General features: G+C 40.0%; 1 protein-coding gene across 1 annotated transcript in view; it reads right to left on the reverse strand.

Annotated features, from left to right (window-relative positions):
• Nucleotides 1-24,521, reverse strand: part of LOC149321293 (A disintegrin and metalloproteinase with thrombospondin motifs 9-like) — a 186,200-nt gene that overhangs the window by 137,782 nt on the left and 23,897 nt on the right. The window contains exons 4-12 of the mRNA XM_089519004.1: nucleotides 24,090-24,379; nucleotides 22,316-22,399; nucleotides 20,189-20,313; nucleotides 18,666-18,706; nucleotides 18,439-18,544; nucleotides 13,075-13,221; nucleotides 11,339-11,480; nucleotides 8,489-8,596; nucleotides 2,580-2,725 (exon numbers count right to left, since the gene is read on the reverse strand). Coding sequence (XP_089375130.1) covers nucleotides 2,580-2,725; nucleotides 8,489-8,596; nucleotides 11,339-11,480; nucleotides 13,075-13,221; nucleotides 18,439-18,544; nucleotides 18,666-18,706; nucleotides 20,189-20,313; nucleotides 22,316-22,399; nucleotides 24,090-24,379 — 1,189 coding nt within the window. The remainder of the gene's footprint in view (nucleotides 1-2,579; nucleotides 2,726-8,488; nucleotides 8,597-11,338; nucleotides 11,481-13,074; nucleotides 13,222-18,438; nucleotides 18,545-18,665; nucleotides 18,707-20,188; nucleotides 20,314-22,315; nucleotides 22,400-24,089; nucleotides 24,380-24,521) is intronic.

Here is a 24,521-nt window from a genome sequence, read left to right on the forward strand (position 1 = left end):
ATAAGTTCTATCTTTTTGAAGGGTATCTTTGTACAGACTATGGCAAAGATCCAAAGAACTGAACAAATAATTCTGTGTGCCCAAGAGGGTCTCTGTCAATTAGAAGTTTCTTTCTCCCCCTCCCCCATGTTTGGTACTTATTTGGTACTTCTCTTTTCCAAGTGAGACGGTAACATGAGTTAAGAAATTTCTTCCTTTAAAGTGATCTTAGTGAAGATCTAAACCTGAAATTTGTATTTAGAGGAACTCTCCAGTTGGTACCAATGGTGTGATTTCCTTACAATGCCTACATTGCGTATTGGGAGGAGTGCTTCTCAAGAGCTATGCAAGCTCACTGGACTCAGACTTCAGTTTTTTGACACTATTGTATTGTTCTTTGAGGTTCAGTTCTAGTGAACATAGGCCCATGTTACATGTTGATTCAGGATTTGTCACATGAGAATATCCTTAGAAAGCCCTTTCACTCAGGCAGAGCTTAGAATATCAATCTGAAAAGGCAAATTGTTGCTGCTCTACTTCCAAGTTATTCCAGAAAGTTGCTGTTATAGGTGCATTTTTACCTAATCCTTCATTTTTTGATTTCTCAGCAGTAGCTAAAATAGTCATAGCCAGTCTTCAATGGTTTTACTCTGGCTGCAACTATTTGAGGCTGCTGCCAGATTACAAAATTAATGCTTTAATTTTGCTTTCATTGCTTTAATTGTCATGGCTCCATGCTATGGAATTCTGGTGTCTGTAGTTTGTTGTAGCACCAGAACTCTCTGATAGATATGGCTAAATATTTCACAAAACTACAAATCCTAGAATTCCATAGCATTGAGCCATGGCAAAGTGCTGTCAAACTGAATTAATTCTGCAGCCTTAGCTGTTAAAATTATTTTAATTAATAAAATAGTTTTTTAAAAAAAAAATCATTCTTTTGGACAAGTAGCAACAGCTCTTTCCACTGACTTGAGAAAACGAGTGCAACAAGCTGGGTTCTCTGGTGGTGAGGTGTGTAGATAAAACTGTGGCATCTGCTGCCACAAGATATTCCTTTAGAAAGGTATGGGATGTTTTCATGGAGGATAAAGCTACAGGCGGCCACTTGTCTGACTGGGCCTTCACAGTTGTGGCACCCCAAATGTGAAATGCTCTCCTCTTGGAGGCCAAAGGTGGCTTTATTTAGGTGCCAAGTTAGAAAAAAGTGTATTCACTAAAGCCTCTGGAGCCCAATTGAATAATTCCAAAATATTTATGCACATGATTTCAATTGTTTTAACCTTCTCAACCTGTTTTAAACTTGTTCACTTGTTTAATGTGTTTTAGTCTATTTCAATTATGTTTATAGTTTCATTTTTTTTCATCTATAGATACGGATTTTAGTATTTGTATGCCACATAGGGCGGGATGTAAAGACTTAAATCAATTAACCCCATGTGAATTCTACAAATTGGTGGATTGTGTTACAAAATACACTCTTCTCTTGATAATCTTAGTGTTAACACAATGTCCACAACTGAGCACAAGGCATAGCATGGCCAGCAAATAAACTATGGATCTCTTCCCTTCCCATTTAGTGGAATTACACCCCTGCAATTCTAAAATAAGCAAAAAATTACTGTTATATGGCAAAAGGTGTGATGTTATCCCTTGTTAGTATCAGCCATAATGCAACATATATACGTTATTGAAAAAAGAATTAATTACAAGTAATGAATTCAAAAATAATAATTCAATAGCGAAGTAAAAAATCACTTCCAAGCTCTGTAATCATGCAATAGTGTGCAACCCCACAGATGGGTCATCAATGGAGGGTATGTTTCGTTGTCTCTCTATGTGTGCTGAAAAGCTGAAATTAATTATGATTTTCCCCAAACCACTGTATATCATATGTACTTATGCATGTCTCATTGATGAGGAGCATTCTGTTTATCTCTTTGAAAACACTTACTATGTAGTCATTTTTTGACCTTAAAAATTTCTGACTTGACCGTCCATAAAAATTCCATTGCTTCTTACAAAATTTCAAAACAAACCATAATACAGCAAAAACTGGTAAACTCCAGCCCCATTCCTAATATCTTTAAAAACCATCAAAATTGCAAAATAAAACAAGGCACAATAAAGCAAATAAAACTGAACTGAAACACCTGAGAAGATAATATGACTGGGTCCAAACTGACATCAAAGTTTATAATGTGAACAAGCAATGTCCTGGTGTATATAACCCACTTGCTATTCTTTTACTGCCACCTTTGTGTGTACAAGTAAATGAACCAGGAAGGAATAGGTTCATGACATGGCTGAAGCAAAGTATATGGTAAGGTGAATGAAAATAAGCCAGAATTCACAAGCCCACAACAAACTTTGGTTTAAAACTCACTTGCTTTTTTTGGAACACATAACCATAATCCTGGGTGCAAACTTCACACACAGCTATGTCTTCCTAATTTGTTTAGTATGCATGTAAAGGGAGGAGCAAATATGCTAATATCCACTAGCACACGATTTATTCATATCATGGTTTATATATCAGGATATGTGGTTTAAAGTGAAAGACATAGGCAGTGTACTTACTGCAGCACTCCTGTACTTACTCAGGCCTGTTGCACTCTCGAACAGCATTTTTAATGCCTCCACCACATGTTCGTGAGCAAACTCCAAAGGGACTCCATGCACCCCATGTCCCATCTATCACAGGTACTTCTCGCTCTCTGGGAACACAGTGGCCATACTTGCAGTGCTAAACTCCAAAAATAAGAAAGGTAGGTAGACTTTTACAACACCAGTTAATTGCTTTGATCTGGATTTTGCATTCTAATTGCATTTGAGATCAATGTCAAGGTGGCTGTTGGTTTTTTAAACTTGACAGGCAAATTCTCTTCTAAAATTTGTATTCATTAAAGGACATTTTCAGGGTCAGGGGGAGGGTATGGCCTTACATTGAGGAGCTATGTATACATTTTAATTAATGTTCCTAATCCTTTGTAATGTTGGGATAATATATTTTGAGTTTGTTAAAACATAATTTTCATTCACACAGATTTTTTAATGTAATAGAAAAAGAAGGGGGAAATAGAAATTCATATTATTCAAAAACCTAGTCAGCACTCTTCACCTTCCATTCTTCAAGAACCATTTAGATAAAGCAAGAAATATTATGTGAAGATTACATAATATTAAGATTGCCACAGTGGCTTAAATAAGAAAAATCTTGTATCACACTAGAGGGTCACTTTTGATACTGTAATGTGATCACAAGGAGAATTAAATAAGCAAGAATGAGCAGAATGAAACTCTTGTTTCAGAATTTTTATACAATACTCCAGCCCCTAATAGCTTTCATTGCCAATCCTTTCAGTGTCAGTTAATCAGAAGATATGACAGTATATGAACAAGCTGCATGTAAAAGAGTATGATTTAAAAAGAAAAACCATTAAAATTATGCATGAATCAGATTCTGTACAGTGTAACCAAGTAAAAAAAATATTTAGTGTACTGTATTTATGCAATAAATTCTCCCTTTTCATGAATTTTAAGGATACGTAACAGTTTTTGTAAGTCTCAGGGTGCATTTACAGTAGAGATAATGCAGTTTGACACCACTTTAAGTGCTGTAACTTGCATCCTTTGAATCCAGGGATTTGCAATTTTACAAGGTCTTTAGCCTTCTTTAGCCTTACCTGCCAAAGAGCGCTGGTGCCTCAACGAAACTACCAATCTCAGGATTCAGCAGGCTGGATCAATGGCAGTTAAAGTGGTGTCAAACTGCATTACTTTTACAGTGTAGGTACAACCTAAGGTTTCACTGAAAAGAAGATATGGGAGGCAAGCATCTGGAAAGTTATCTATGAGAAGCTACCACCTAGTTTCAGATTTTGGTTTGTTCTGACACTAAAGTTTCAACCACAGCTGTCTGAGTTAAGATATCACAGGGAACTATAGTTGTTTCAAAGCAGAAGCACATGTTTCCGCTGTTCTCCTCTAGGACAAATTCATTCACCCAGTATGGGGTGGGGAAAATGAACCCTGCAGACTCTAAGGCTGTTTTTGTGCCCTCTGGAGACAATTTTAATTTTTTTCCCCTGGAGATAGGGGTGAGAAACTAATTGTTGCCCCCTATCCTTAGAGTCACAAAAAGTCAGAAATAATTTGAAGGCAATCAACATACAGACAGCCTTCCACGGTTGCCCGCCCCAACTTATTGTAAAGGCAGGTAACTGTTGCTCTCTAAATGTTATCAGACCGCACCTGTGATTGGTCCTACCTAGTACAGAAAATAGTGGAAGATTTGGAAGTTGCAGTGCAACAACACTGGGGGAGGAGTCATTGTCCATCCTTGACCTACACCACTGCGTATGTCTGAAATAAACCAGTGGGTATCAATTATGTTTCTGAAATGGATTAGTAGCTATATATTGTATGTTATTAAGTTTCTGCCAAGCTATAGCAGGCACCAATGGCTCTGATTTTCCAGATGATGAATGGTCAATCACGTGAGGACCACACAGTGACAGCTCTCCAAGCCATTGAGTTGTGCACTTTTACTGGTCCAAAGCAGGAAGCCTAAGTTGTGACAGCTGCTAGGTAAAGCAGCCTGTCTGGTTTTTTGATTACAGGTTAAATGTCACAATGTGTCAGTACCAAAGACACATTTCCAGATCAGATATGTTGAAAGAATATCTCCAAAACATGAGGACAGTTAAAATAATGGATGTAAATAATGATGAGGTGTGGAGGGATCTAAAAACAAACATTTTCTGCTTAGGGTGGCTTCGTATCTCTGACCCATATATTTAAATGTACTTGGTACAATCTGTTACCCTTCTGGGAAAAAAAACCTATATGGTTTATGCGCAACCACATCACTCCCAGTCAAGGGAAAGTTCTGAGATTTTTTAAGAATGCCATGCTCAGTCCTCACGCTAACCTTCCGTACTGGCATATAAGTTCTACAGCTGTCATAAATAAAGGCGCACATGGCATCAATAAGACAGTGCTACCCCAAAGGAGGAACATCTTGTTGAATAGCTGCCATGTACAGGAAAAAAAAATACGAATAGCAATCATGCCCACCATAGAACAGACCATTTGGCTTTTGAGCACACAGAACTCATTCAGCACATGTTTTATACAGATTAGAGCTGACAATGGAAGGCAGAAGACTCAAATGAGAAACTGAGTACTTCAGTGAAATCCTCAGTTCATTTATAAGCTTATTATAACTGAGCACTCCATCTTGGTTGTGTAAAATCCAGCCCAACAGCCAGATAGGTGGTATTTGAAGTTATGGGTGTGTCAAATTAGCAACAGGTTGACCCAAAATGAAAATAAGTGGATGTGTCAAATAGTTGCCCCGAAATGTCCAAAACTTCAGACTGGATTACTATGAGATTTAATATTTTCCAGTCCAATGCTATCATACTTAAAATATGTCTAACGATATACATGTGTTGTTTGATACAGCAAGAAACTTTAAATTAAGCATGCGTATAACACTTTTATTTTCAGATTTTTCCTAGACATAAAAAGGCTTTCAAGTCTCCAAAGATACTATCTTCACAAAACAACACCAACAACATTGTATTTTCTTGACTAGTCTATATGTCATGGGCTTTCATACTAAAAGACGTGAGGCAAAACATTAGTTTCAGCACACTGGCTGAGCAGGGCTACAAGCTGCAGAAAATGTTTAAAAAGACAGCTTCTTCAGATGAGGGAATTCAGATCCAGATTTTATGTCAGTTGTTTGCAGTAAGACTGCTTACCCCAAATGAATTCTGGATCACCCTGGCAAATCTACTATCTTTACTGCTGAATAGTAATAAAACATGTTTATAAAATGAACGGTGCATTTTGCAGTTTTGAGCATGCTTTAGAAAATAAAATGTGACCTAATTAATCACATGGGTCTTGAAGTTCTAACCTGAATCTTATTAGTTGGTCCCAACAATAGATGACTCATTGAATCGGCTCTTGAATGTTGAGCCAACATGTCAGTAAATTTCAGTGATTTAGTGGATCTATTTTAGATGGGATGAATAATTGGATTCAAGGTGATATTTCCAGCTTTGACACAGGGAAAAAAAGATTTTTAACTCGTTTAACTGACGTGAGATATTTAAAACATATGATAATATATCCCTGAGGTTCAGGGATAGGCAAACCTGTCCATTCTATGCCACTCTTGTATATTTTTACCCACAATTCCACTCTGATACATTTCCACAGGAATTTACATTTTTGATTTTTTTTTTAAAAATAGTCACACTATTTGCTATACTAAACTGTCACAAACTATCCTGCATATTTCAGAGAGGTGTCCATCTGAGGGATGGCTAAGTCCCAATCCATATATTACTCCACTTATATTTTGTATTTTCTCCAATAATGAAACTCTTTTGAGTATTCTAGTGTGAGGCCTAATATACACATGATGGCGGCAAGAAGAAAGAATCCATCTGAGCAATATTGCCTGTACTTTTGATGTCTTATTGAAAAAGGGTATTAAGAATTTCATGTGCCATATTAGCATATGAGTACTTTTTGGCTGCAGGCCTATAGATTCACCTGGAACAAAACCCAATGAGTTTGGGAGCCAGTGTGGCAGAAGTCTGAGTGTTGAATTATGACTCTGGAGATCGGGGTTCAATTCCATACTCAAGCATAAAAATTCAGTGGGTGAGCTTGGGCAAGTTACACGCTCTCAGCCTCAGAAAACCTTGTGATACCTTCACCTTAGGTCATCATGTTGGAAACACAACAATAAAACCCTGAACACAGTGGAATTAAATTAAATAGGTAGACATTTATAGGACTACAGTTAACTATCTGCAATATGATACTGATAGAAACAAAATCCAATTCTTTCTGAGTTCTTTTTGCCTACTGCCATATAATTGTTTTGATACATACAATTAAGGACTGATTCATGGAAACCCTCTCACGCAGTACAAAGAACAAACTAACTTTTTTCCTTTTTTTGCCAAGTACAGAAATAGGTCCATGAGACCAATTTTCAGAAATAAAACAATGTTTAACCCATAATATTCAGATGTTCTGATTTGGAAGGATTGGTTGTTTAGGGTAGAAGGGCCTCTATCATGAATCTCTCTTTCATATTTTTTTAGATGTAATATAAAACCTCAAGAAAATTGGTAAGCTTTTACATAGGGCTAAAAGATAACAAAGATGGAACAGTGTGTTTCTTTTGGAATTGAGTTTTAAAAAGGGCTACCACATTCAAAATAGCTCCTTCTCTGGCTACTCTGGTTGATTACTTTCTTCAGGAAAAAACCAGGGGGACTGCCTTCTTAATCTGCAATGATCTCTTTCAATATCACTATTTAAGATGGTTTAGTAAGGCCCTGTCTGCATGGACCAGAACACTCCAAGGGTGGCCCGGAGTATTTTGGCCCTGGAACTACCCCAACATCCCCCCCACCTTGCCTGACATTCCCATTCTGATGTAGAGTGACTGCTTGCATGCACATCCTACTGTGCTGCCTGGCACAGTCACCACCATGGACAATATGTTTGCTCTGAGGAGGTGTCCAGCATCAATCACTTGCCTGGGCATCTTGTTTTGACCACAGTGGCTATGCCAGATGACACAGCAGGAATAGCCACCCAGGAAGATCCAGAGCAAACAGTGAGTTAATTTAATTCATGTTAAGAGTGTTATACCCTGGATTTCATGCTTAATGGGCCAGATGTTGTCCAAACTGTTTGTACCAGACTCGGGGTCTGGGCCATGCATCGTCTGGACTCCTCACGCAGGACAGGGGCAGGACATATTGTTTGGCCCATGTGGACAGAGGTTATGAGTAGTGGGAAGGATGTCTACTACTGTCCATTTCTACCCCCATAGGGTTGCTACTAGAAAGCAGCACTAGAAACCTCTACTGGACTCAATGGCAGTCCTGCTGTTGGGTTACACAAAGCTCAGTGTTGCCTGGGACAGTGTCATCAATCTGCAGATTATATGCTCCTCTGCCTCTCCATTCTATCTGAATCATGAGAGGCTGTGCAAGTGAAAGACTGATGCCTAGAAGGAGGAATTGGCTGGAAGAAAGCAAAAGAAACTGAAACTGAAGCCTGAAAAGATGGAAGCTCTGTGGGTAGCTCTGTTCTGGATGGTGTAGCACTCTCTTTCATGGGACTACAGTGCAAAGCTGATACTGGAGGCCTCAAATTCAAATCTGTGATATTAGAATTAGAGTTTTAATGGCATTTTGGGTGCTATATTGTGTTTCATACAGGTTCTTAGTCATTCTGGGCTCCTTGTGAGGAAGGGAAGGGGAGAGGAGAAAAGAGAATATTGGCTGTCCTCAACAGTTAAGTGGTTTGTGAACAAGCCCTGAACTGTGATTTTTAAACACTGCTGCTATAAAAATATATAAAATGATCATGGACTTTCTCATTTTCATAAGACAATCATAACAACAATGCTTCTATCTACACAGGGCAGGGGAAGCAAGAAATAGCAACATTGTCAATAACAGACCTTTCCTTGGCCACATTCTGTCCCATCAGCCCATGGCGTGTGTTGAGTGCGACATCCTTTATGGGCTCCATCTGCATTGATGCACCAAAGTCTTCTGCACTGCTTCTGCTTAAGTGATTTCAAATGGTCTCAGCATTACTGAACAGCCAGTATAACATATGCTACAGGCCACATACATATTTTAGATTATCTCCCTGGTGTTATTACCATCACTGAGAAAGGAAGTATAAACAATGAATGCAATAAAACAGAGGAAGGGATTTTGTCTTAAGGATGCAGACAGAGAACGTTTTTGCTTAAATGCCTCATCTTGGATTTGCAGATGGGCTTGTGGCTGAGTCTGTACCCACACAGAAATAGCTGGAAGTCATATTATGAGAAACTGATTGAATATTTCCTATTTTAATTCATTAAAAAAAACAACCAAACCTGGGCCATCAGGAAATTGTTAGTATTTCAAATTGCTCCGAAACAGGACTACATCACTGATATAAGAATGCAGTGATTATACTGTTAGTTATTCTGTGAACCTTGTCTTTCCAACTGAATCTGACTCTGATATGTTTTTATAGACTGCATTATAAAGGCTAAAGCAAAATGGAAACCTCTCACTAAATGTAAATTAGGGTGTAACCTGTCTGTAGTCCTAAAATCAGCTTTCTGTATTTTTGGCATATCATATGGATACAAAGCATCAAGTCATTATGTTTCTAAATCCTAAGAACAATATACCCCCAAAGACTGGCAACTGAAGTATGTGTTTGTGTGTGTGACTGCCAGCAGCAGTTAACCAACTGGCATAGTAATGAAAACAATACACAATTAAAGTTAATTACATTAAAGTAAATAGGCATGTTATCTTTGGCTCCTATGGCTTATCATCAGTTTCCAGTGGTCACCTTGATGCTGATTTGTCTCCAATGATGTAAACAACAGCCTGATCATTGCCCTGACATTAACAATTAATGTCTGCTATCAAATTTTTCATGTGCATTAAATTATTTAAATTATTTTAAAGTGATTTTACCCTATCCTGAAGCCAGATGATATAGAGCAGGTGATCATTTTAAAATAAACAAACAAATAAATAATACAAAAACATTCAAGATACCTGATCATGTGAAACAATTTTAACAATAAGCAGCTGGGAATTTTATGAAACCCATTTCCTTCTTTGCCTCTTAAGGTATCTGTTTTTCATTCTAGTGAAGCTAATAGGGCATCCAAATTTTTGAATCAGAGTAAAATAAGGTTGGAAGGGACCACAATGGCTATCTAGTCTACCACTCTACCTGTTTTATTTTATGCCCATATCATGACAATGGTTATCCCCAGTATTTGTAACATTGCCTACAAATATAGAGGTTGCTGTTCAAAAAAGGTTGCCTTTTCAAAAACCAGATTCACATCCCATGGTTTGTTGTGGAGCTTTGCCATGTAGCTACTGAGAGTTGATATGAATACAGTACTCCCAGCCCATGGAAAAGACTGATTTTACTAGTTGGATCAGTGCTCTGCAGGGAAGGAAAATGCTGACTAGGGATGCATTTACACTGGCTGCTTAATCCAGGACCAGTCCATAGACTTATGCCCTGCCTGACCCCGGACCAACCACAATGACGACCACACACACTGGGCTGAATCTGCTGTGACTGTGTACTATTTTTCACACAGGGCAGACAGGTCAACTCCACTTCAGCCCCATTGGCTCACCCCCTTGGTGGTACTGTCGCCATTTCCGTACAGGGAAGAACTCCCAGCAAGAGCCTGCTCAGTGTGCTGTTGCATCTGCTGTGGTCAGAATGGGGTGCCCCTATTATCAACAAGGAGGGGGTAGTGTGACCCTCCTTGATCATATGTCTGGGCAACAGTTTTTGCCCTTAGCAGAAGTGGTGTCACACCAGGCAGACTTTACATGGAGCTCCTGCCTGCAAGAAAGCAGCGGAGATAGCCATGCTTAAATATGTGAAGGGATGTCATATTGAAGATAGAGCAAGTTTATTTGCTGCTGCTCCAGAGAATAGGGCATGAAACAATGGATGCAATCTACAGGAAAAGAGAAACCACCTCAACATTAGGAAGAACATCCTGAGAGTAAGAGCTGTTTGACTCCTTCAGAGCATGGTAGAGCTTCTTTGGAGGGTTTTAAACAGAGGCTGAATGGCCATCTGTCGAGAGTGTTTTGACTGTGTCTTCCTGCATGGCCGGGAGTTGGACTGAATGGTGCCTGAGGTTTCTTCCAACTCTATGATTCTATGATTTTATGGTGGCAGCTCTGAAAACAGGCCAGCCTCTTTCCCTGAGCCACTCAGAGTAGGGAAGGGGAATGGTGAGGCTGTTGGCATGCAGACAATGGATTGGGCCAGATCCAGCTATCCACATACCAAAAGAACCCAAGGTCACTCTAGGGTTTCTGGGAACCACTGGGCTTTCCACTGGCTTTACTTAATTTGGGGTGAAATCATGTTCAGGGCTAGAAACTGTGGTATCTCCCTGGAAGTAGCTTTATGTTGTGATACTGCCAGTGCCTTCTTTGGCTTCAGCTCGGCATTTTCCCTGTGCAGACATGCACTTGGTGAGAAAATTCTACAGGGCTGTCCCATTCCAACTCATTGTGGTAGTCACACATGTGCCACACAGACATCATTGTGTAAAAGTGGCTTTCATGCTTTTGAGCATGTGACATGTTATTGGGAATGAAAAGTTGCAAATCTAGCCTAGCAGGCAGTCATATTTTTCAGAAGGAAGCATCTTCCCCAGTGCATAATAGTTGGTTTAGACAAGTCTGTCACAATTAAAGCAAGAATAATGGGAAGGAGGGAAGAAAAAGAGGGAAGAAAAGCATCTTACCATATAAGGGCAAACTTTAGCTCCAGGGCCAAATATTAACTCACACTGCTTATTGACATCATATATGTACCCTGGAAGTTGCTGAGGTAAAGGGTACCTTCTGGGTGAAGGTTCATCAAGCAAACACTCACCGTAGCCAGTACTGAAATAAAAAAGTGTTACCTTTATTTTCACTGCTGTACTGTAAAAGTAGGTAAGCTAATTTTAAAGTAATCTAGTGTTTATTCAACAGGGAATTAGCACCCTGCTAATTAGAAACGACCACTTATGATTCATGCATATCTAGTATATGGGAATGAATCTAAAGAGTGGGCAAATGAGTTCACACACATATAGGCTGAGCCTCTCTTATCCTAAATTCCAAAATCCAAAATATTCCGTAACTCAAAACGTTTTTCATGAATGGTTGAGATAGTAACATCTTTGCTTTCTGATAGTTCAATATACACAATGCGTCCATGTTATATGCAAACGTGCCTTATGCAGATTCCTGCATATGCTGGAGGTCCACGCTGGAAAAAGCCTCGGCGTGTGCGGAAGCTGCAATGGCACGCACGCCCATGGCGCGTGTACCGTGTGCCACCCCATGCATAAGCCCCATTATCTTCAATGGGGCACGAGCATATACGTGAAATTCCCCTTATGTGGGGGGCGTGGGTGGAATAGATCCCCACGTAAGGGAAGAGCACACTGTATACAAACTTTTGTAGTTTTTTATCAGTTTTTCTGGGTATGTTTCTCTGAAATGTCAGGAATAAACTCTTCTAGAACATGGCCAAATGGCGTGAAAAAAACACAAAAAACTATGGATGCCAGCGATGAAAGCCTTCGACTTCACATTATAAAAAACTTTTGTTTCATGCACAAAATTATTAAAAATATTGTATGAAATTATCTCCAGCTTATGTGTATAAGAAGTATATTAAACATAAATGAATGATGTATTTAGTCTCGGGTCCCAACTCCAAGATATCTCATTATGTGCATTATGTGTGTGTGTATGTGTATACAGTCGTCCCTCCAGATTCGCTGACTTCTCATTTGTGGTTTTGAATTTCCACTGATGGGAAGCCAGGAGGGACAAAATGGCGAGCGTGCCAACATTAAAAACAATGTGGCACCAATATCTATGGTTTTTCTGGTTCATGGGGGGGGGGGGGGAGAGGTCAGAACACAAATCGGGAGGGACGACTGTGTGTGTGTGCAAATATAGGTATTCAAAAATACAAAATACTTCTGGTCAGAAACATTTCAGATCAGGGAAACTCAACCCGTATATGTGTGAACTGATCATGCTCTCTACATTCATAGACATGTGCACACATCATTACAGAGCTGGAAGATATCAGATCTTGGTGCACACACATACAGGCCCAATTAAATTCTTTTTTCAAAAATTAAGGTGTAATTATGTTACACATGTAACTTAATGAGGGATAACTGTGTAACACTTTTTGCAGTGTAACCGTAACTCTTTAAGTCAATATGGTTCAAGTGTTGGTGTGGTATGAACCATATATCAGTAGCTCATAGCAGTCAGAATATGTTTTTTAAAGTAACTACCATTTACGATTTAAATTTCTTTTGAGAAATAGAAAGGGACATTTTTTCTAATTTCTGAACAACCTCCTCCTCCTCTTCTTCCATGTTTGCATGGAGCTTTCCCACAATATTTTGCCCAGTGCAGTTCCATTGAGATAGACAAGGAATTCATGAAGTAATTATTAAGACCTTACTCTAGAAATTCTGTGATGTATTTCCGGCTACATTTTGACCACATCCAGGGGTTGGTGTTGTAGTTCAGGGTGGGAGCCATAACATGTTGTTGGTTTTTCCCTCCATCCTCTTTGCACTTGTTGTTGTCATCATGAGGCATATTAAATCTAAAGAGACAGCATATTGGCCACCATATTAGCTTGAATCTACAAAAGAAGGAATTAAGGCTGCAAACCTACCCAAGTTAAACATCTTTAAATGTCATTGATTTCAGTTAAAAGAAATAGAGCACATAGTAAACTTTGTTGCTGAAATCAACAAGATTTAAAAGTACTTGTGGAATTAGCTAACTGGAGTTAAGTGTTTATTATTTGAGAAGGAACTGGCTGACAAACAAACGCAATTGCATAGCCCATCTGTGCATTCATATCCTGTTAAAATTTAAAGCATTTTACTGAGAGGGATCTGTTTGTATTCAAGGATGTGCATTAGGGAGCAAAGGCATTTTATACAAAAAGCACTTTGTCCTTAGGCCAAGTATAGAGACAAGAGGTGGGAGAGGGATCGTCGTATGAAGAATTCCCACTGCCCCACAGAAAGTGAAAAAGATAGCATCACTAGCTCATTATTCTAGCAACAGGTTTTATAGCATCCAGTTAAGCCTTCTGTTTCAGATGATCCAAAGGCTGGACGGCCACTTTATACCTATATACACCATTTTAATGTGAACATACATCAATAAATTATGTCATCTCTTCCAATTAAGTACTAATTAACTACTTTTATATAAATGCAGGTTGAGTCTTCACGATTTGGCATTCCAAAATCCAAAATTGTTCACATGGGTGTCTGAGATAGTAACACTTTTGCTTTCTGATGGCTCAGTGTACAAAAATTTGCAGGCACAAAATTATTTAAAATATTATCTATAAGATTACTTTTAGGCTAAGTTAATAAGATGTACAGTATATGAATCATATATGATTTTCATATTTAGACTTGGGTCCCATCTGCAAAATATCTCATTATGTATATGCAAATATTCCAAAATCCAAAATTAACCCCAAATCCCAAACAGTTCTGGTCCCAAGCATTTCAGATAAGGGAGACTCAATCTATACTGATCTACAGGGCCATGTATCATATATATGGTCATGTTTCATACATGGTATCATACTGACAACACCTAACACCAATCTTCAGGGAACTGCATGTGCTGTCAATGCATTTCCAATCTGACTTGAAGGTGGTGGTGATGACATTCAAAGCCCCAAACAGGTTGTGGCCTCGGTACTTGAAAGAATGCCTCAACTTTCAGAGAACTGAGATCTGCTGGATGAGCCCTCCTCTGTGTCTCATTGATGGGAGTCATGTGATGATGGGGAGGATGTAGGGAAATACCTTCTGGGCTGTGGTGCACCACTTGTGGAATGCCTTGCGCCTTTGCAGGCCTGACTGGCACCAACATTGGTTTCTTTTTGGGGCAAAGTGAAGACATGGCTTAGTCTAATTTACTTTTAACCATGCATATGTTTTCTTGTTCTTTTTCTTTTAGCCTTTATAAGTTGTTTTGGCTACTCAGTTGTTTAATATTCAGTATATTTATTCTGTTAAGATTATTTCATAGATTTTAATCTGGAATTGTTGAAAATATTCACATTATTTTATCAATTTTCTGCCTGGGGATTTCATGATAAAAAGGTATGTTTGCACTATGAAGGCAAGGGAACCAAGAGCAGGGCATCCCCTGCAGATCTTAAGATCCCAAGCTGTATGAGGAGTTACAGATCAGAACTACTGCTTTGAAATGTGCCCAGAAATGGATTGGTAGCCAGTGGAGCTGCTCTAACAAGATAAATTACGTATTCCCTACAACCAGCCTTCGTCAAAATTTTGTTGTAGTATTTTGGATAAGCTGGTCTTCGAACACTTTTGAAAGACAGTCCCACACAAGCATGTGTCACTGTGGTTAGGTTGGACTTCTTTAAGAATAGGTATAGTTGGCATACTATCTTTAACTATGAAAATGCACTCCTGGCCCCCACTGACACCTGGGAATTCACGTCAGGGCTGAATCCAGGAGCCTATCCAAACTGTCAATCTTCATATTCAAGTGGTTGTGACCCTGTACAACACAGGCTGAAATCCTGTTCCTTGATCTGACTTTTAACTGATCATGAGCACCCCTGTCTTGTCTATATTAAGCTTCTATTTGTTCACCCTCACCCAGTGAATAACATGGACAACAAAGCTTTCCACCAAGGCTGAGCTAAGTTAATGTACTGGGACCAGGGACCAATTTCTCCCCAGACACCTCTGTCGTCTGGACACTTCCCATGTGCAAGCCTAAATGCTTCCAGTTTCTTCCGCAGTCCATTTCAAAATGTCAACAAGAAGCAACATTGGCTCACCTCTTGTCACCATTTTGAGGGGTACTACAGAGGAAAACAGAAGTATTGGAGACATTATGGGATTGTGGAATACTTTTGCTGTTTTCACATGTTTTAGGGTTTTTTGCATGACTTGGGGGCAAAAATTGCTTAAATTCCCGAAATATAATAATAGAGGGTGCTTTAGGGGACTTGTGAGAGTTTCAGGGGCAACAAAAGTGGTGTCCAAGGAACACATGCAGCCTATAGGTGCACCTTGCCCATCCCTGTCCTAAGGTATCAAAATACAAGGAACTGCTTCCTTTTAATGCTTTCAAATGCTAGTTGACAGGAGCAGAGACCCTCAAGGGCCCACACTTCTTGTTGGGGGCAACCAATCTTCTGCTTCCTCTGACTGTAAATCCTCCTACTTTGAAAACACCAAGGGTAAGATTCTCGTGACAAAGTTTTCTAATGAAGCTGAACTCTGAGCGTCAGTCATCCGTGTACAATATTATTCCTGGTGTTCTCTATTATACAGATTTAGTCTCCAGGGACAACTGTACTCCAGGGATGAATTTGGCTCCCTTTTTTAATGTTGTACATTTACAACATGCCATCAAGCATCAATATCAATATAAAATTTCTTTTTTTTAAAAAAAAAATCCACCTATGGGGTTTGTAGCACATGATATATAGAAGAATGTTACAAATATGCCACAGAGACAGAACAGCTTAAGCTGCTGTGCTATTTGAAGTGGAAGAGAGGAAATGACCTGATGTGATCCTAAATTTGAAGGCTGATGAGTTTACATTTCCATTAAGCTTGCCTTCAGTGAATGAGCTCTGCGCCCCCCCCTCCCGCTAAAAGAGCAAAAAGGACTTCCTGTTTGGGGTGGCTTCTAACCCCATGAAGTCACTTTCAGTGAAATGAATAAAATTTGTAAAGTGTAGGCAGGACCTGATCCCTGTGAATTGCCAAAGGGAGATCAAATGAAAGCAGGGGAAATCAGCAGTTGGAAGGGGGAAAGTAAAAACAATGTTAGTCACTGTAAAAGAACTTATGTTGGTTAAAAGATTACAGCTCACCAATTTTGTAAGATCCCAACCTTTCTCTTCCCTATTTTCTTCCTATTTGTTTTATCGATTATGGTTTTGCAGTTTGCACATGCAGTTTGCAGGAGAGGATGGGGGCAAAAACAGCTGCTCAGAGGGAAAATTAGAGAAGGAAATGGTAAGGCAAAGTAAAACTCCTCTAGTCATCTTTCATTTCTATTGCCCTTTTCCTTCAATACTGTGTGTGGGATGGAATTCTAAGCTGGAACACACGGAAATACTAAGCCTTTCCAAGATTTCATTTAGGTAGTGAACACTGATACACATCACTCTGTAAGGTAACTTTTATGGGTGGTAAATGGTGCAGCAGAATATCTACAGCAGAGAAAGCATCCCACTGCTTTAGCTGATGGGCCCAGCATCCTATCACTGCAAGTGGTAGATTTGGACCTCTGAGCAACTCATTTTATGTAGGCTATTCCACAGCTGGGAAGCCAGCATGATGTGATGGCTTGAGTGACTACAACTCTGGAGACCAGGGTCTGAATCCCCACTCAGCTATGGAAACCCAAAGGATGACTTTGGGCAAGCCACATTCTCTCAGAGGAAGGCAAAGGCAAATCCCCTCTAAACAATTCTGGACAGGAAAACCCTAATTTATGCTTAATTATTGCTGAAGCACTAAAAAGTTAGAAAGTTAGATCTAGTGAAAAAAAGTATAAGTCTTGAGAGTACTGCACAAACTTGCAATGAAATTTCATAATCAGTTCAATTAAACTGGAATGGAAATTTGCTTAGAAGATGGAATTGCCCAACATCTTGATCTCTAAATGTGACAGAGATATTTTAGAGTATGAATACATACTCTTCAATGAATTTAAACACTTTACAAAAACAAATCAACAAGTGGTTACTCCTTACCATGCTTTACTGGTCTTTATTTACATGGTATCATGTAATCACAAAGCAAATTTAACAACAAGAGAAACCAGTTGTTTGTTTTATTACCATATATCCAGAACTAAAAAGAAATCCAGAAAATACTATACAATATATAATTAGAAATGCCCCACCTTGTGGCTTGACGCTATGGACAGGACCCACTAGGGTTGTTCCTCTTATGGAAATGTACCTATCACTAGAATTAGGAGAACAGAAATCCCGCCCCCCAACCTCCCTTGTGCTTCCTCTAAAACTAAATTGTAGGAAGAAGGAAACCTCCAGAGCAAAATTTCAAGCAGCAAGGAGAGCTGTGGAGGGGAAAGGGAAGTCCCATCATGCAAATAATTGCATCCTAAAATGATGTTGGATTTAAATCTATAGGTAACCAATTTGTCATGTAGCTTTATGCACCTCCCTATAAAATACCCTGAAAACATGAAACTTGATCACTTCTGTTTCCAAAGCAAAATGTACTCCATTGTGATATAATTTCAGATTCAGAAAAAAATGCTTTTGAGTCCCACAGTCCTCCTCCATTCCAATACTAATTCCCCTACACCACATTCCCAGAATAGGAAGGCACAGGAAAGCTTTGTTGTGCAGACCCTGAATTCTCTCTTGTTTGCAGGAAGAAAGAGAGCAATAGCAATAGGAAGTACATTTCTATATCGCTTATCAGTGAACTAGCACTCTCTAAGCATTTACAATATGTAAGCCAATTGCCCCCAACAAGCTGGGTACTCATTTTACCAACTTATGGAAGGATGGAATGCTGAGCAGACCTTGGAGCCTTCCTCCAGGATCAAACCTACAACATCGTGGCTGTAGTACCAGCATTTAACCACTGGGTTACCAGGGCTCATTAGATAGAATTCTACCAACAGTGCAACTCCACTGTGCCAATTTTCTGCCTCAAATGAATTTTGTTTAACATGCGATTTATATAACATGCAATTTTCAGTTTTGTTATATAGTCCAATGATGTTGTAAATGAATTGGTAAATTTATAGAACATACACATGGCCAAGTTCATGTGCAATCGTAAAAGCAGTACTTAGTCCACTGTCTTCACTAATTGAACAGCTCCGGTATGGATCACAGACTGTACCCAATTCAGCCAGACCTGGGAAATCAAAAGCAGAACAAAACAAGAGTTTGCTATCTAAATGAAGACACACAACATTCTGTCAAGAACATGTTAATATTGTCACCTTGAAAAGTAAGAAAAAAGAGATTAGCCTTACCTAAAGTATCGCATTTGTCGTGAGCTCTACAAATATCCTGTCTGAAAGCAAACAGACTTGATGCTTTTAATTTCCATGCAAGTTATCATTTAGAACACAACAATCAATATGCACCATTTAACCAATATGCAAAACTGCACTGTGTTTCCTGCCAGACATTTATTTCTCAATTTCTTTCTATATATAACCTGCCTGGTTCCAAATGCTTAAGACTGTTAATGGTAGATTAAAAAAGGAAGTGTAAAATCTAATTTGCATTTTTGAAAAGTGAGTTATTGAAGGGCTCATCATTTTACACTGAAATTTGGTTTTCAGCATCAATAAACACAATTCTCTGGAGGACATGAAGAACCAACACAAAATCTGAAAGGCCTGATCTGTGATCCAGTGCTATGCATTGCTTTTAATTACTAACTGAAACTTATCACAGAAATGAAACTACAACAAAATTGGCCTCTCCACTTTGCCCTGTCCCTTTTTAGTGTGCTCTGGAGTCAACTCCAAGTTAAGTTTTTCCCCTGGCATGGGGTAGAAAACTGGAGGCTCTTCAGATATTATTAAACTCCCATAACCCCTAGCCAATTGGCTAAGTGTAAGGGACAACAGGAGCTCTAGTCCAACAATATCTGAACGGCCACAAATCTACCATTTCTGCCCTCAGAATAGTGGGCAAAGGTATCTACCAACACTTGAAGTCATAGACCTGATGGTATATTTTGTTCCACAGCCAGCCTAAAATATTGCTAACATAATACATTCCTAAATTGAAAGGACTAAATACTACTTGTGTTTCACACTAAAAACAGCAGATGGTCTGGGTCTCTAAAGTTGTCCAGATAGATTGTGGTTCAGGATATGTTTAGAATTTACTATAAGGACAGGCATTCACAGCAACTTTTTCCACTTGGAATTTACAGCCATGATCTAGGAGGTCTCCACTGAAAGCATTACAACTTGTACATGCAGATTCCCTCCACCCACAAACCAACATTTGCACTTATGCAGCACTTACCCAACTGAGAAAGCCCATTTTAAAAGCCCGCACATCTAAAATGTATTTTGCAACTGACAGGCCATTAGTGCAAAAATGGGAAAAGATGTGTGTGCAGCCACAGCTGCAATGCAAATGCTTAACACTTTCATGAAGCCACTTCCATCCTCAACTTCAGACTCTTTTCACAAGAGTTCTCTTTCCCTCAAAACATAGTGATCTTTACCACTAATCAGAGCTGCTGTCTAGGAAGTTTCTATAGTTTGTACCATAATCTGGGTCACTTAAAATGGGGGATGAAAAGTCAGGTGGTATCCATTCACTGTGAAGAATGATACTTCTCCATTTTGTCAGCATACATATCACCAATATGCTAATGTTTATGCCACAACATTTCAGTTATCTGTTTTTACACCATGTACTATTACTAGACAGTTCAGCAATTATATCTAACATGGCAATCATACTGCTATTTCAGTGAGACCAGAAGATGAAAATAAATAATGATACTAATAATCCGCCCAGGACATACCTTGTCACTAGTACAGCTGTGTCATGTTTCTCTGGATGGTCTTCACTGGGGTAGTTCTGGGTTTGCTGCCACTGGCAAAAGTTTTTTAGTGTTGTCTGAGCATTGTAAGATATAGAAGGACCATCCTAGGTATCAAATGGACAAAGATGATTATGACTTATGTCTTGTATTCCCTCTCAATCCACCCCTCTTCTGTCTTTTCTTAATTTACAGTGCAATCAAATGAATGTGTTGTTATGTGCTTTAAAATCCAATCCAACACATGACAACCCTATCATGAGGAGGGGGGAGGTTTTTTTGGCAGTAGTTCTTCAGAGGAGGTTTACCAGTGCATTTCTCTGAGGATGAGAGAATGTGACTTGCTCAAGCTCACTCAGCAAGTTTTCATGGCTAAATGGGGATTCCCCTGGAGTTTTAGTCTAACACTCAAAGCACTATACTGTGCTAGCTCATTAATGAATGTCTACTCAGAAGTGAGTCCCATTACAAATAGTACTACATGTTTGCATATCACCTTTTGATTTGCAATAGATAAATAATGATGTTCTCTCTACAGTCTCACAATAGATATCCAAAGTAGATAACAATAAGATCAAACTGAAAGTATAGTATGACCCTGTACAGACCGCACACCATGTGAAGTGCCACACAGTATCATAGCACCCAGGGGCGGAGTCAGGGCGTGCGTCATCTGGATGTGATGTCCCACCTCCGCCCCTGGGTGCTATGATACTGTGTGGCACTTCACATGGTGTGCAGCATCATGGTAGTCCTCTGGCATTGCGTCCATATGACGTAGCACCAAAAGAGCACCATATAGCCGTACTGCTGCAGCTATCGCACCCTTTTGAGGGTGCAAAAAGAAGCCTTTTTGTAGCCTTGAAAGGCCAGATCAGGGTCATGGCATGCAGTTGCTGGGGCCCTGATATGGTTTGGCCCTTCAGGGTGGTCTGTCAAGCCCCTATGACTCCCATATTCACAGGACCAGTACCTATGGTTTCACTTATTCAAGTCTGAACAAATATGCTCCCTTTAGACATTTCATTGGTCTTCCAGCATGATTTTGTAATATGCTTCCAGAGGAAGTTGAATATAAAATCTCACTGGAGGACTCTGAAATGTCTAGAGAAATATTCTCTCTAGGAATCTCTAGGTCATCAGTGTGACTTCCATTGAAAGTCATTCATTTCAATAGGGTTAGTATGATCATTCCCACAGTAAGTCTGGGAATGCATTCTCCACTGATATGGAGGTAGCACTGTATATGGGTGCATCCAGGTTTGACCATATATCACCTATTTTGAAAGATCTTCACTGGCTGCCTATTCGCTTCTGAGCACAATACAAGGTGTTGGTTATTACCTATAAAGCCCTATATGGCTTGGGCCCAAATTACTTGAGGGACCACATCTCCCCATATAATCCGCCCCGCACACTTAGAACATCCGGGAAGAACCTGTTGGAAATACCAAGTATGTTGCCACATCCCAGATGGCTTTTTCATTAGCAGCCCTGAGGATCTGGAATAGTCTTCCCGATGAGCTCTGTCTTATGACCCCCTTGGAATCATTTAAAAAGAGCCTTAAAACCTTTCTCTTTTGTCAAGCCTTCTCCCCTGAAGAATGAAGCTTGTATCTCTGATGCCATCGATTCTCTGCCTACCCTGGATATGTATGTTGTATGATTGTTTTTAGAGTTTTTATACTATTGGATTTTATTTATGAGATAGTTTGTAATGGTTTTTAATAGTCTGTAACCCCGCTTCGATCCTATGGGAGAGGCGGGGAAACATAAATAAAATTTATTATTATTATTATTATTAAATATTCAATAAAAACGGTAAAATATAAAAATGAGAGACACAAGAAATAAATGAAGATTTAAAATATTAGCAAATAGTTTCCTGAACTATCCCAGTACCCAAAGCAATGAAAACACAGGCTGCCTGCCTTATTCAACCAGGTCTCAGTGAGTCTTTGGGCAGGGCATGCTGTGTTTTTCTAGGTGCAAAAGCATCTACTTGAAAGAATAATTAATAATAACAAATCACAAAAGGTATGTCAAGCGGATAAAATGTGTGCAGGATATTGATGTGGGAAGTAAGGGATCATCCTAAAAAGTAATTACCTGTTCATTAGGAATGACTGCTAAATTCACAACAACAATATTAATTAAATTTCCAATGCTTGGATCTTTATAAATAGATGCTACCTGTATAAAAGATAAAAGTTTAAAAAGTTAATATTAATGAGCATACAAACTAGCAAAGAAGTAACAATCTTTCCCCACCCCATCCCACACTGTGAAAAGCTGGAGTAGGTCACCTAGATCTGTTTGAATTCTGGCCATGAGAAGGACTTTGAAGGCCCAGCTGTAAAAGGTGGGCTCTGCATGACCAGAAATAGACAGAAACATTTGCTGGAGTTGAAATCAAGCCACAATTTTACTGGCTACAGCTGAAGCATTGGACAAACTCAGAACTACCCCAGTGACTGACCTGCCTAATTGCCAATAGAAAACATTTTACCCAGCTTGTTGCTGGGCACTGACATCCCCACCCCCGGTGTCATCTGGTGCGAGCAGGGCTGCCAACTCTCCTCATTTCCTGCCATCCAGATCAGCCCCGGAGTGGAGGGGCAGAGAGGGGACAAGTCAGGCGAGGGCGGGGGAGGGTCCAGGAGGGGGTCCTACCTTCCTCCCATGAGTAGACCACGGCCCTCACTGCCCCTCCTTCTGCCAGTCCCAAGAGAGAGATTTGGGCCCAGGCTAGGACCCCTAGGGAGAATCTGTCTCCCACATAGTTGAGGTCCTGTGGCCCCTGAGGAGGAGACCATTTTTCTGACAGGCAGCCTCCTGAGAAGGAAGAGGAGGACTCTTCCAGCAGTGATAGGGGAAAGAGAGAGGAAAGACCACCCACTCCAGGTGGCCTCTTCCTTCCACGGATGGGCCATCTGAGCCAGGGACTGTAGGGTCTGGTCAGGGGTCTGGAGGTCCTAAGCTCCAGTTACTAAGGAAGGGCCCCAGCCTCCTGAGGGGGGTGGTGAGCATTGTTCAGGGTAGCCTATGGGCACCATTGCCCCATGGGCAGCTCCTCCACGCCAGGCTGATGGTAACAGAGGAGGAAGGGGCTTCAGGTGAGCAGATCCTCAGACTGACATCACAGCCACCTCCACTAACCCCAAGCCAGAGCTGGAACTGGAGCTGGGTGGGTGCAAGGATCAGTGGCTCTGGGGAGGCTTCAGGGGCTGCTGCTGCTACTCACAAGCAGACAGTTGCTGCCGCTGCAAGGAAACAATGTCAGCTATGGTCAAACCCTCTCTCCCCTATGGGAGGACAGCCCAATCAGGTGTCACTCCTCTTCTGGAGGGCCACCCAGTGCAGGCCGCACCTCCGCACCCTCCTAGTGATGCCACTGGTGCTGGATGTAACAACTTCCTGTTATTAAATGGCCCAGAGTGGCCAAAAATGCCCCTGGGTACGTAAGGGAACACTTGGCGTAGGAGGGTAGGGATTTTTTGATCTGGGGAGGGGGCTTGTGGCTGCACTTTGGTTTCCTCCTACTGTTCTAGGCTCTTTCCTGAGCAGAAACACTCCTATTAGGAGCTGAGAAACACGCTCTAACAGCTTGTTGAGTAATGGAAATATTCAATGGTAGGTAGTCACTACATCTAACTGCATCTGAGTTTTTATTTACATATCACCCAATTAATATTCCATTTTCTGAATACATGGGAAATACTGAATTTGATAAAATCTGCTGGAATATCTGGTGTGTTGATGAGGCTCTTCTTTTAACAACATGAGTTTAATCTGAACAATATGAATTTTAATGATTCATCGTGTCAGCCAAGTAAAATCTATCCCAACTCAATGCAACATCAACCCCAATGTTGATACTTACTATGGACATTAAGGTCAAAATGTAGTGCTCAAGGTTTGCTCCATGGTAAGCGACCATTCGGCTGTCTGCCACTACCATAACTTCTACGTATCGAGGATAGGAGAGAAATCGCTTGGTTCTGCGGCGTGTATTCATGCCTCTTATGCTGCCCGTTCTGTTTTTATTGGTTGCAGGAAGCTGCTCTGAGGCTAAGCTATGTTTCAATGACTCTATATCAGATAAAACGACATTGGGGGGCCACTGTCCCGTTTTGCTTCTCCTCTTAAACTTCCTGTGATTTTTTGCATGCCCTGTAGTTTTTTTTTTTTAAAAAAAGAAAATGAGTCAATAAGCATTCTTGTAAGACAGCGTTCCCAATCCAAACTTGATTCAACCTTAATATCAACAATTATAACTCCCTCTAATATCAATATGGGTATACTGAATGTCTAT

Source organism: Sceloporus occidentalis, unplaced genomic scaffold (assembly GCF_023333645.1).
Source record: "Sceloporus occidentalis isolate IW3139 unplaced genomic scaffold, rSceOcc1.0.p SCAF_1, whole genome shotgun sequence".
Lineage (NCBI taxonomy): Eukaryota > Metazoa > Chordata > Lepidosauria > Squamata > Phrynosomatidae > Sceloporus > Sceloporus occidentalis.